Genomic DNA, 13843 nt, shown 5'->3' with positions numbered 1-13843 from the left:
AAGTTACCTTGGTATTTATGGTCGGTTTGCACATTTCCCATGAGAAGGAGGAAGGGAAGACTAGGGCAGATTAAGAAAAGTTATTTATCAGCACACCAGCTCCTGTATTAATTGAAAACTCTGTATTTCAGCCTATACTGTCTGCCACACAAGAACTTTTTGTGGACATGTGAAGACAGCTTGCAAGATCGCCAAGAAGCCTTTCAATCCACACACAGAAATTTTGACCTTTTTTGCAAACACTTTGCTACTAAAAATACCAAAAATTAAATATTTGTCTGACATAATTGAACATGCTTTTTTTCCATAAGATGTAAAGAATTTTTACCTCTTCTAATCTTGACTTAAGCAAACTTACATTATTTAATGCTATCAATATCATCTGAAAAATTGGGAAAAATCCTCTTTTTCTCTTATTGCATCCTCCAGCCAGGTTGAAGTAATTACCTTTTTTTCATTATTAAAAGAAGAATTCTGCCTTGTGCCAGCAACCTGAAATGCAGTCACTCCAGAATTGGAGATGGGGGGAGGGAAGTAAGATCAGAACTTGAAGTTTAGGGCCTTGCTGTGATGAAGAAATTTATAGAGAAGCCTATTTTCTGCCTCCACTTCCCCAGAGACTAGTCCATTTCTGCAAGACCAATGCTTCAGAAGCAATCTTCGTTAGGGTAAAATCCTTGGACCACAGAGATAACCAAATACTTACCAGAGAAAAATTAAAAAAAAAAAAAACAAACCCCACAGCAGATCAAGTTTGTTCATAATTCCGATCAGACCACACGCTCAGAAGGGCTGAACGCGAACAGCGTGCGGGCGGAACAGAGCTGCACGTTCCCGTGCGCACGGCAGAGCCACAAGGAGCCCTACGGACAGCAGCAGCACAAGCTGTTCCGAGCGGAACAGCTCAGCACAGCAGCCCCAGCACACCAGCGCCCCAGGCCAGCTCTCCCCATGCTCCCAAGCCATGGCCAGAGGAACGGCCAGCCACTGTACCAGCTGAACAGAACGCAGACGGGTCGGGATCCACCTCCTCACTCTCCTCACGCCAGGCCAGGTGCGCAGGCAGCACACAGCTCCATTTTGTACAGTGTGTAACAGCAGATGTCAAGGCAAAATTAGCTTGCTAAAATGTTCATCCTGCTTCACTACATGCAGTGAGAACGGACTGCTGCCTCTTCGGTTTATCAAAAATTGAGCTGCCAATAATCATTCAGTTCATGAGCGTTTGGAGAGAAAGAGAAAACACAAAGAAACGTCAAAGTTCAAACCAGTTTTCAATAACCTTCTTTTACAACAATTTGTATATTTTTGGATTATTTGTCCCACACAGGCTGACACTTTCTCACTTGTAACCTACACTCTGTCTATGCATATAATGTAGCCGCACACACAAACTTACATAAATGAGAACATGCACGTGGGTGAGGCGGGCAGCTTTACGTGGACACTTCCACAGGCATTTTTCTCTACAAAGCAGGAGATGGGTGAAATAGAAACGTCTCCTCCTATCCTCCCAGATCCAGACCCATTACTGGAAACATACACATCGCTCCCTACAGGGACTATTTCACCCTGTCTGTGATATTCTCCTATGAAAGGTTTTACACTACCTCTACAACTTGTTCAGGTAGACCACATACCCCAGCGACACAAAGGACTGTATGCAACCCAGTACCCAAACAGGTCTGTAAAATTTTATATATTGCTTCCAACTGGCTTCTCTTTAACAGTTCTTCTGGGTTTGTCTGGTACACAAGGCTTCATTTCTCAAGATCAGAAGACGGAAGAGGCAGGTATACTAAATTAACAGTTGGCATAAACATCTCATCACAAAGACATTTAGAGGGAAGAGAGAGGCCCCTGCTGTTCAAATAGACAGAAACACGGGATTTCTAGAACAGTAATCCACCTGCCACACTAGCAGGCTGGGTAGCTCATAGACTTATACTCAAAGTAAAGAAAATAAAATAATTCACCACTCCATCAACTACCTGCTGCCAACACAAAAAGTGTTAAGTGCATAAGCCTCTTTACGTTGTAGTATCTAGACAAACCTTTATTTTTGTTTCAGAGAGTAAGCGGTATCAGCTTACCTCTGAAAGCACGATGACCTGCTTTTAATCACTAAGAGTTAGCTGGCACCTCTTGTCATAAGCTTTTCTTAAGGCTTAATATCCAGGAAGACTCAAGAAAAGAAAATGTAGTCAGATGCCAAAGGGGGACAGGAGGAAAGTCTTATCCTTGTAATAAGTAATCACCTCACAAATATACTGGAAAGCACTTTGTCTGCTCAAACCCACAGTTATCAGTCCTCCTAATACCTTCAGTAAGTTCTGACTTGAGACTTGTTTAAATGAACACTAAAATATGTCTTAAGAGGAAGGAATTACAGCTAAAAAAAACTTAAGAGATGCTTTCAGGATCTCAGAAGAGATCATAAAGTTCATTTTGACATGCAAAAACCTGAATGGAGGTTTGATTTTACCATTAGTCACTTGAGTGAGACACTTAAATGTCTTTGCCTTGAGGTTCAGTGAGCGTACAGATTTTGAAACACACGAGTAAAAAGTAGTGATATTAAGGCTGATTCAGAACTTAAAAACAATCAGTGGAAAGACTGCTGTCAATTGCAACTGGTTTTGAACCAAGATCCTGCTCTATGTTTCCTTTAGCCTCTTCCTCAGTGAGCATCACAGCTGAGAAAAGAACGCTAAACTTAATTCACTATACAAGTTAACAAAAATTTCTCTGAAGCAGGAGAAAAAGTTGTTTCAGGCTCTTTAACAGCTGAATAATCTTCCAAAGACTTTCCATTCTTTGGCCAGTGTTTTCACATCCACATATGAAAAGTGCTCCAATTTCTCAAAAGAATAAATCTATGAAACACGCGTGGCCACTGATAACACCAGTTTTTTGGAGGTCATCAGGGATTTACAGCTCTTCCATATAAGAGCTATGTTCCAAATAATTGTTTAACACATTAATTAGAAAAGCTTGTGTATCTACATGTCATCGTGTATATGAAGACAAAGAATTCTTCCTCATTCCTAATTATCTCCTTTTTGTGGGCTTTTAAATGCCACCAAATATGCGGTATAGGATTTTCTAGATCACAAGTTCTGGTGATAGTTCTTAGGCATTTCCCTGATGCTTGTATCAGACTTCAACTTCTTAAGTACAGAATTGCTGAAAAGAAAGACTTTGCAAGATAGTGAGACTCGAGCCCAGCTGAGCTATGCCACTGACTGTAAAGGAAGAGAGCTACCTTCGCAAGACTTAATAAAAATACCAACTTTCCTCTCTTCCTCCTACATACAACTGCAAACCATGACCTGCACCATCGCCCCATACTTGCACACCAACTTCCTATGCCTTAAATCGCTGAAAAGAGAAGTGACTTTAAATTTCACTCTGAAGACTCTCCCTTCCTGTCCTACAGGCTTGACAATGAATTTAAACACAAAGTACACAGGTAAGAAACAACAAAAAATTACCTAAATTTTCCAAGAACTAGGAACATTTGAGGCATGTTGTCATATACCATTTTTAATTGTAAATTGTATCTGTTACATTAAAAAAAAAAAAAAAACACAAAACGACTTGTTCTTTGAATAAACATGAAAAGCCTAGTTTCCTATCAATAGATATCCATGTTCCCATTCCCTCTGTTTCACCAACAGTCCCACAACAAACTGAATGCAGTGCCATTGGATTTTTAATCTTCCACTGTCTCCACTGTCCCCAGTCCTATTCCTGAGCACTCCTGTCTACAAAACACCCTCAAGCCCACTTCCATGGTCACATTAGCAGCTTCCCCTTCACATTCCCCAGAAAGCAAACAAGAAAGTTGTATTAGGAAGAGTTCTGATGAAACCTTATCAATCATTCTTTTCAGCAAGTCAGTAGCTCCTTATCTGCACCACTATCCACAGGAACTCTAGAAAGTTCTTTCTTCCCCACCCAGCCACCGATTTCATTAAATCTGTAGGAAACGTAAGCCGGAGACTGCCAACTCTCATCATAAAACCTTCCTCGTTACTGGATGAGAGGTATTGTTAGGTGAGGACAGAAAGCCTGAACACTTAGTGATTTCCACCCTTAGGAAATCAGTCTAAATATAAAATCCATTCCGCACTGCGGATAAGGTCAGAGGGGAACCACTTTTGCCCCCGGCCTATTGGCAAGCAGCTGAAGTCCTGAAGATCTTAACTGAATACATAATACGGTATAATTACGAATAAATGGAGAACACTTCTCCCCAAACCATCGAAGCATCCAAAGTCAAAACCCATATTGCAACACTATCACTTCTTACTCGAAGATCACACCTACATTCCCATACGAACCACGCGATAAACTGCTAAACATACACATCCGATTCCCTGCCTTTGCAAGCAGTTTGAAAATCTGTTCCTCGACTTCATTCCTCCTCCATTTAGAAAGTTTTGGCTCATTTCTACTGTAAATGTATTTGTGGACAACTTGGAGATTTAGATGATCTCCAAGCAGTAATATCTTATGGATTAATTCTCATCCAGCTCTGCAGACCAGGTATTCGCAAGAATTACCACAATGTCTTTTGGGCGGTCTTTTCTGGATAAATGAGCCAAAATATATTAATCCTCTCCTGTAAAACTGTGTATTTAATCTCTAAGTTATCTTAGCAACAGCAGAAACACAGATTTACACTAGACTAAAATGAAAATTGCCCACTGCATTAAATGACCCCTCACTAAACTTTTCCTGTCTATACTGAAAGTCTCCAGTCAGGTGCATCTCGGGAGCTGCTCTTTTCCAGAGACATTTCAAGATGTGATTCATTCCTCGTTCAGCCAAATAACACATATACATTTCCTTTATGACCCCTGAGTGACAAATTCCTTTGTTCATTCTTAAGTCCTAAGGGTAAAAAAAGGCTCTTAGAGGCAAAACATTGAATGGAACTAAAAATCACTTCAATCCACAGACCACCTAGTTTTCCTGACTAATGAGCAGTCCCCAGGTACAGCCACCACCTCCCACACCAGCGCTGCACAGAAGGTTTGCAAGTACATCCCTCCGTGCCGCTTTGGTTCCAAGACAGATCACTGAAGAACATCCTTAGTCACCTCCCTCCTGCTGCCAGACAATCACAGTTTCTGGCAACAGGGTACAAAAGGGAAGATGAAACATAATATACGTCCCATAACACGGAACTCGGTTGCAGTGACTGATATTGCTTCCCAGATTACCAAAGCTGGACTTTTTCCTAATTTGGGAAAAAAACTTATTTCTCTCTCTCTGAAACTTTTCTTTTTAAACCTGTAACAAACTGTTTCAGGTTTACAGAGAATCTGCAATATCCATCAACTCAAAGCACTCCTTCGTTCAGCAGTCACCTTTTATGTAAACAGGTAAGAACAGAGCAGTCTGCCAAGAGACTTGGTGAGGGAAGGAAGACCTTTCCTAAGTCTGGCAGTCCTGTTTTTCCAAAAACAAATATGAATTGGGAAATGTGCAAGCCAAGGTTTAGTGACGGGGGAAAAAAATAATCAAAACTCAAGATACTGGTCAAAAAGCAGGAGCTGTAGTGCAGACCCATAACTAGGACGTTACGATGTTCCATCCTTTCTTAGTAAGAGCAAGGGAAACATTAGTTGTATGTATTCACGCTTATGGATTTACCTTTCATTGTTATCAATTAAGCGGCAAAAATAAAGATTAAAAATTAATTTTAAATGAAACAACAGATTTTAACACTAATTCTCTGAATAAACTAACAGGTGCTGGTTATGCAGGCAGGTTTTCCTTCTCTACGATTGAATGCATACATATTTAATATGGTCAGCCACAAAAAGTACAGGATTAACTACACTAAAAAAAAAGTGCTCCTTGCACAAAAATAGAGCAGCAGAAACTGATAGCCTAATGAAATATATAATCAGCTCTCACACATGTGCCAAATTTTAATTAAGTTATTTACTAAAGAGTTCTCTCTGCTAGCTTTTTCTTTTAATTCATTATTATTTAACACTTGCTTTAGTAGACGAATGTAACTAATCGGATCACTTTAATAAATGTTTTCTTAGAGACAGAGGCTGCTTTAAAAGTATTAAAACACTAGAGGGCTAGAGAGCTAGTTATCTTCAATAATTAGTGAGATTTCTGAACCGATTGTTTTCATAACTGGTCGTCTTGAGCATCTGTAGAAAAACTGTTTGTCTTTCAACAGTGAGTCTAAACTTTTAAAAGAGTAGTTAGGATTAGAGCCACTGAACACAAGTATTTAGGAACAGAACAGAAAGGAATTATTCTCAACAGTTACCAGGTGGTAGCTACAATAGCTGAGAAATACAATCAAGGAAGAACTTCAGTGTTGTTAGGGGAGTGTTTCATTTAATTATTTACTTAGAAATATCCTGAGCAATCTTTTAGTATCTTTGTTGCAGAAGTATTCAACAACTTGTGTGAGAATTGGGCAACACAATAGAGTTCTACAACTGTAAGCACTGAAAACTTCTTTTAATTGCAGCTGCCCAGGCAAAGAGAACATGAGAACCACCAAAAAGCCGCTGACGCTCACGCCAGTAAACTTGACGCGTTCTCTTGCAGCCAGATAGCTGCAAAGGGGTGTCTGCAGAGGGGCTCCAGCCACCAGGTAGGAAACATCTTTGCCTTAAACTCCTTGAAAGCCAAGGCAGAACACAAAGCCCTTCTATACCCACATGCTGGAGAGAGGGAACACGGTGTCTTTCCGAAGGAACACTTTCTATAAATTATCATCTCTGAGCCAACCGCCTAGATAAAACGACGACATGGATCACAATTTACTTTCACAAAGAGAATGGCATCAGAATTAACGACTTCATATACACACTTCCACTCTCCTTAGTGCACACGAACAAGTGCACACAGGGCCTGGGTGCCCAGGCATTTCTATGTCACCAGAAAGCTCTCTGTGGTATTTTGGTTGCAGAAGTAACTGAAACTCAACTTTTTCCCACCCAAATTATGTCAATAGAGACGTAAAGTCTATCGCCTTAATCCAAAGGTACATCAAAAACTTTTCATGGTTTAACAAGAGCACAGAGAAAAGACACAGGATTTTTTTTGGATAGAGAGCAGTCAAAATAAAAACAAACCACTAAAGCCCAAAGCATAACCTCATACCACCAACTCATGCCAAGAAAATTATTTTTGCACATATTATTTTATCTGTGAAATCAGGAAAACTTATATAAAAAACCCAAATTTTCCCCTCTTTTTTTTCCGCTAGCACATCTCCTAATGGTAAAACTTTAGGCTTACACCTTCCACAGACTAGTTTCTCCAAAATGCACAAAAATAACAACTCCAGCAGGCAATGATAGATCTGCTGCTGAAAACTAGTACTCCTCTCCCCAGCTACAGTAACTGAACTCCAGACATAAGCAGCATTTTTCACCTATCCTCCCTCTCTGGAGGACTATCAACCAACTTCAATTACAGGAAAAGTAATTAAAGCTACCCAAGAATAAAAAGAACTTGCCTAGAGATCACCAAAATTCTTAAGACTTGGCCATTATCTCAGACCTTCCGACATGTGTGTTGTCTGAAGAAGAAAAATCAACATCACAGGAATATTCCTACGACTACAGAATATTCATTGAAATAGCTCTTGTTCTCATTTACTACTCTCTCTTCCGGATGCCTCTTCTAGACTTGTTTACAACCTGAATGGAGATTTCCTACCTTTTCATCCCATTCGCCTGAGTAATAAAAAACCAAAAAAGTAGTTCACCTACTTTTCGATTAAGGGAGTACATGCATTTTCCTATTTGAGAACACGGGCCAAACACAAACAAACAAAACCCTGACCATCACGAACCCTGCAACACAGCAAAGAGAAATGACTGCCTAAGCGGAGCAGAAGAAAACCAACAAGACTTGAAAAATTAATATTTTTTTTCTGAAGCATCTGTTACAATCATACCAGCAAGGTGAGTACCAGGGCAACAGAGATGGTCTTTCACCAAAGGCATGAGCAAGTCTGGATACTTGGTATTCTCTGAGCATCCAGCTGAGAGGTACCAAAGCTTGTTAACTTTATATACTCCCAGTGACAGACAAACACAGCAGCAGCACTGTAAGTAACGACCTTCTTGTGTTATTTTATGCCACTCATGTATTGCCCTACACTTACAGGTTCTCATCTAACACACAGTATTTATTTTTTTTTAAACAAAAGGAATTCCTTACTGTTTCTGCTCATTATGAAGATATGTGGAACGTACTATGCAAAATATGTGTTGCACAAGATGAAAAATTAACAAAAAAGCGCTGATACATTTTATTGTTTGTTGACTACATGCTCAAAACACGTTGTGAGTATTAGCAGCACTAAAGCTTTTTATTAGTCACACATCAACTGTCAAAAATCCCACTTTAACAGTACAAGTTAACAGATCTTTGTACAAAGTTTGTTTATAATTTTTAAATATTTGCAGAAATTGGTCATCACTACACACTGAGGATATTAAAAATCACTACGAACAACTGGTAACTATAAATTTAATGAAGCAGTTAGGTAAGTAATCAGGGTAGACTACTTTTATTATTATACATGTCAACAGTTGTGGGGTTTTTTAATTAAAAATTAAAATAAACGAAAGTGAAGTTAAAGAAAGTCTGTCTTCCTTTCATTAGGCGTTAACATTTCTGCTCTTACCAGAAACGACGCTACACTAAAATAAAGAAACCAAACCACCAGTGACGACTCCTCAAATTCGAGCAGGCGAGGTTCAAGACGACAGCAACGCCTGATTTACCCCAGACAACGAGAACCACCACCGCTCCGCCTTCGCAGAAACACGCGGGGCGTTTTCAGCGAAAGCGACGCGCCAGCAGCGCTGCAGCCCCCGATCACCCCCGGCAGCAGCCGCTGGTGCCCAGAAGGAGCCGTCCATGTCCCCCGGCCCGGCACGGCACGGCCCGGCCGCCGGGGCTGCCGCCCGCTCCGCCGCACGTCGCCGCCCGCTCCCGGCGGGCCCCGCCGCGCCGAACAGGTGCATCACCGACGCCCCCTAATGACACCGCGCCAGAACCGTTCCCTTTCCCCAAACTCCACATAAACAAGATCGCCACGAACCGCAGATTATAAACGGAGAGAAAAAGGAACCGCGCGCTTAAGTAGATTAAGGGCCGAGCGACTCGTTTTGCGATTATTGGTGCAATCGGGACCTGAGCGCGGGCCGAGAAAGTCTACTTTTTTTATTCTTGCCGCCCGCGGAAAAAGTCAAGGAAATAACGCCAATGGAAACACGGGCAGGCAGAGCCGCTGGCTGCCGGGCTATGCGGGCAGGGGAGGGCGGCGGGCGGGCAGCGGCACGGCCGATGCCCTCTCTCCGCCGCCAGCGGCCTCCTGCAGCCCCGCAGGGAGAGCCGGGGAGGGGGCGCCCGCCCTCCTCGCCAGACCCCCCGCCCCGGCTCTACCTGCCGGGCGGCGGGAGCGGCAGCGCAGCCGGCGGCCCGCGGGGGCGACCACGGCCGCCCCCGCGCAGCGGCGGCAGCGCGGAGCAGCCGCCCCACCAGCCCCCGGGGTCGGGCCGCTGTGGGGAGCCGAGAGGGGGAAGGGGAGGGGTGGGGGCGGCGGGGCGGGGGAGGGGATGTGGCGGCACCTACCCACGCCGTATTTCTCCTCCTCGGTCGGGCTCCACATGCTGCTGCGGCGGCAGCCGGCCGCGGATCCTCTGGGCAGAGCGAGGGGAGCGAGCGCCGCTCATGGAGCGGGGGCGGCTTCTCCTCCCTCCCCCCCCTCCGCGGGGGCGCCGCTCCGCGGCCGCCGCGCCGGCAGCCCCCGCCTCACGCTCCGGCCGGGGCTGCGCTGAGGGTCCCTTGGCTGCTGCCGGGGGGCGGGGGGAGGTCGCCCCCCGCCCGCCCGCCCGCCCGCGCGCCCAGGCAGGCAGCAACAGCCGCCGCTCCCCTCAGCGCCCGGCGGGCGGTCGCCGCTGGCCCAGCGCCTCTCCTAGCGCGGCCCCGCCGCCCCAGCGGGCTCTCGCCCTGCCGACGCGGCGGCCCCGCGGAGCTCGGCAGCCCCCAGCCGCCGCCGCCTCCTCCTTCTCGCCGCCGCTCCTGCCGTCGTCGTCGTTGCCGCCGCCGAAGGACTCGGGCTGCCGCGCCACCCCCCTCCCGGTGGAGCGCGGCGCGCATGCGCAGCTCCCACCGCCTCTTCCACCCCCCCTCAACCCCGCGCGGCCGCACGAGGCGCGCGCGGGCGCGAGGCGCGGGGGCGGCAGCGCGTGGCCCGGGGGAGGGGGCGGAGGGGCGCGCGGCCGGGTCCCGCGGCGGGCGCCATCGCCCGCGCCCGCTCGCGCGCCCGCTCGCCCGCCCGGCGGGGCAAAGCCGGCGGCGGGTGGCGGGTCGGTGCGGCTTCCAGGGGGTCGGCCCTGCCGCCACAGCCCCGCGGCGGTGTTTGTAAACAGCGGGGTGAGCCTGACCAGCCCCCCCAGTTTAACGCGGCTCTGATGAAACCAGCCCTGGGCGTTTTCCTGGGATTCCTCAGCCTCTGAAGCGCCCCCAGAGCGCGCACTCGGACTGCCTCCTCCAGGGGGTCAGACCCCTTCTTCTTTTTTTTTTTTTTTTTAAAAAGCTAAAATTTAAATAAATAAAACGGAGAAAGTGAGTCCGTGCCAAGGATGAGGGGCACACACCGCCCCCTCATCCCAGTCCGCAGCAGAGGACACGGCTGCACAGCACCGCGCACATAGGAATCGCCAGAACACAGGACTGGAGCAGGAGCGTGTTTTAAAAACCAGAAAAATCCAAATTCAGACCAGGTGAAGGGAAGAAAATTCTCTTACCTGTTCCCTTGTTACAGCCCTCGCCGGGGATGTCCTTCCGTACATCCCTGATCCTGTGAACCCCGTTGTCTGAACAGGACGTTCAGATTCGTAGCTCACCCACTGCTTTCATGGAAACCGTTTCAAATTATGTCAAACAGCGGAAATTAAAGTAAGAATACTTAAACTGTTCAATGAGTTACCAGCTTTTTTTAAAAAATCAGAGAAATGACAGACATTGCTAAGTGGACAGTTGCAGCGTCGAAGGTTGGCATTTCAGTAGAATCGGGAAGCGCCGTCAGCGCTCTAACAGGTGGCACCACCAGCCCTTAGCGAGATCGAAATTTGTCTAATACTGTGACATAATTTTTTTTTTATTAATCTGCAAAGCTTCTAAGGAGCTGGCAAAATTTGTACAGGTTGCACAATGAACAGTAATCCAAAATTTGAAACAGTTTTTAGATTTCATCTTTGAGATCATCTTTCAGTTCTACTTTTCCTATAGGACTGAAATTTTAAATCCTCACAGCAAGTTAAAAGCTGAAACACGTAATTCAAACTTTTCCCATAACTGAAATTTTGATCACTGCAAAGTTTCTGCCAGACTAGTGATTTTTCTCCAGTCCACAGCTAAAAGCAGAAAACAACACTTTTCACACAGCATTTTCAGGAACTTTTGTAAATAACTTACCTGATGTGAAGTTTTAGGATTACGCTAAACTTTTTAATAATATAACTTCAGATGTACCCAACACTTTTTATAGAATATCTGTTCTATCATTATATAATAAAACAGAACGAAAGTCATCAATTTGCACTACAGAACTTACGTTGCTGTGGAAACCTTCATTATTTATTTTTTTAGCATGTGCAACTTGTGTTTCAACACTGGGTTTTTGTTCGGTTTTGGGCTGATGGTTTTTTGCTTTCTGTGTAGAGTGCAAACAGAAAGTGGCCAATAAGTAACCATGTTTGTACATTATTGATTTGGAAAAAAAACAGCTTATTCAATCCCACCTTGATTCATATTCACATTTAGGCACACATATTTACAATAGCTTCATTACTTTCCGTTCTGAGGCACTCCCACAGCATGCAGAAATAGCTTTTGAAGGGACAAAACCTGACAAAGTCATTGAGTTGCATCTGTTGGAGATAGGCTGCTGCTGGGTTTGAGAATTTGTCGTTTTTTTAATATATGTATATTTCAATAATAAATACCTCTCCATCTCTTACTAGTACTTTGGGAGCAGAAAACCTGTGTAGTGGCAGGAATTGGTTAATTCTTCCGGCTCTCCACCTCTTCATTCTACAGCCTCAGCATTTCACAGATCCTTCTTGCTGCCAAGTTGACCAGTAGTGAAATAGATACTTTTCCTGCTTCAGGAAAAACACAGCAGAATTTCTTTTTTATCAAAATACAACTATGTCTGAGTTGACTCTTCCCGTTAAAGTAAATACAGAATGAAGGTGAACTTGGGAAGACAAGGTGAGAACTTTGCAAGGTTATATAAAACTCTTGAGAAGGACACCAAAATAGTTGGCAGAATGGGACCCGCAAGGAACTAACTGTATGCAAGAAATGTTTAAAGAGAACTGTGCCATTAGTATTTCCTGATCACGGACATATAAATCACAGAATCACAGAATCACAGAATGGTTTGGGTTGGAAGGGACCTTAAAGATCATCTAGTTCCAACCCCCCTGCCACAGGGCCACAGGCAGGGACACCTTCCACTGGATCAGGTTGCTCAAAGCCTCATCCAACCTGGCCTTGAACACCTCCAGGGAAGAGGAGAGAGCATTAACAGTACAGCTATATTGATGACAGATTACTTTTATTGGAACTCTAGTACAGATTATTACATATTTCCCAACACTTTTCCGCGCTGCTGCTGGTGATACCTATTTTCGAACAGAGAGAGTCACTAGAGGGGCATATGACCCATTTCAGAAAGAAAAAAAAATCAGTGTATTTTACTGTGGAGTCAGGGGAAGGCAAGTTTGCGTAACTTAAAGGTACCAAATCTGTCTACACCTGTTCCTCTGGTACACGCATTCACCAGTTCAATGAGTCTCCTACCACCTCTGCGTAAACACTGATTGCTTTAGCAAACGCTCCCAACTTAAGCGCAGCGCCGAGCAAGCGTGTCGTCCAGGCACTGATCTCCCAGGCAGCAGGTGGGTGTTCAGGATCACCCCCGTGCAAAAGAGACAGACCAAAGCAAACCGACTATTGCACGGGGCTGCAAAACAACTATTTCTTCTGTATTTTTTCTCTCTTAACAGAGCTCACTCCTGCCAACCTCAATATTCCTACTGTTCTGTAAAGCATGGGAAAAGCATAGCCGTATTGTGCAGGCACAAACAAGAAATTCTGAGGGTTATATGCCCAAGTTTTGTCCTTCTGGAGCCACTTTTATTTTTCCTTATTGTAACGACTGCCCATTTAAAAACCACCACCACAAAATTGCAATCCAATGCCTACTTCATTACATTATTTAAATGTTTTTAAGGTTTTGTCACAAAGTTTTAAAATTTAACTTCAGCAGTCAAACTAAATTTCAAAACTTGCTGTAAATGTCAGAGCTCCTACAAGAAGAACTTCTGTTGGTGGACATCGTGGGTCCCAAACACTAAAGCTTTTCAGAGAAAAGCGGCCTCCCTTTGCAGAACTCTTCTGAGCTGCTGTTGTGAGTCCTCGTCACTAAACTTCTGTGTTGCACCATATGGAAGTAATGGCAAATACACCTCGAGACCTCGTTTAATTGACAAGACAATGAAAGCACTCATCACTTTAAATAACACTGTTAAAAGTTACTTAATGACCACTGTGTACAGGAGCTGTTATGTCAGAAGTATTTTGAGTTGCTTATGGTTAATCATCCTTATCCAAACAGAATACGCATTAATGTTTAGGACAGTATTAATTAAAATACATTCAACAGTTCACCTTATATCATACTATCTTGCCATAATATAGATGTGATCTGAAAGACAGCTGGCTAGGGAATGGAGAGATTTGACACAGTTTCTTTCTCTTAAAT

The 13843-nt window shown here is 44.4% G+C and overlaps 1 protein-coding gene across 1 annotated transcript in view; it reads right to left on the bottom strand.

Moving 5' to 3' along the window:
• DOCK3 (dedicator of cytokinesis 3) overlaps window positions 1-8924 on the bottom strand; it is a 216017-nt gene extending 207093 nt beyond the window's left edge. The window contains exon 1 of the mRNA XM_086619278.1: window positions 8787-8924. Within this exon, the coding sequence (XP_086475404.1) occupies window positions 8787-8924 (138 nt within the window). The remainder of the gene's footprint in view (window positions 1-8786) is intronic.
• Between the last annotated feature and the right edge of the window lie 4919 nt (window positions 8925-13843).

This window comes from Tauraco erythrolophus, chromosome 12, assembly GCF_009769465.1.
Source record: "Tauraco erythrolophus isolate bTauEry1 chromosome 12, bTauEry1.pri, whole genome shotgun sequence".
NCBI classification, from domain to species: domain Eukaryota; kingdom Metazoa; phylum Chordata; class Aves; order Musophagiformes; family Musophagidae; genus Tauraco; species Tauraco erythrolophus.
The sequence above is the reverse complement of the archived record's forward strand: the minus strand, read 5'-3'. Positions and strand labels throughout refer to the sequence as shown.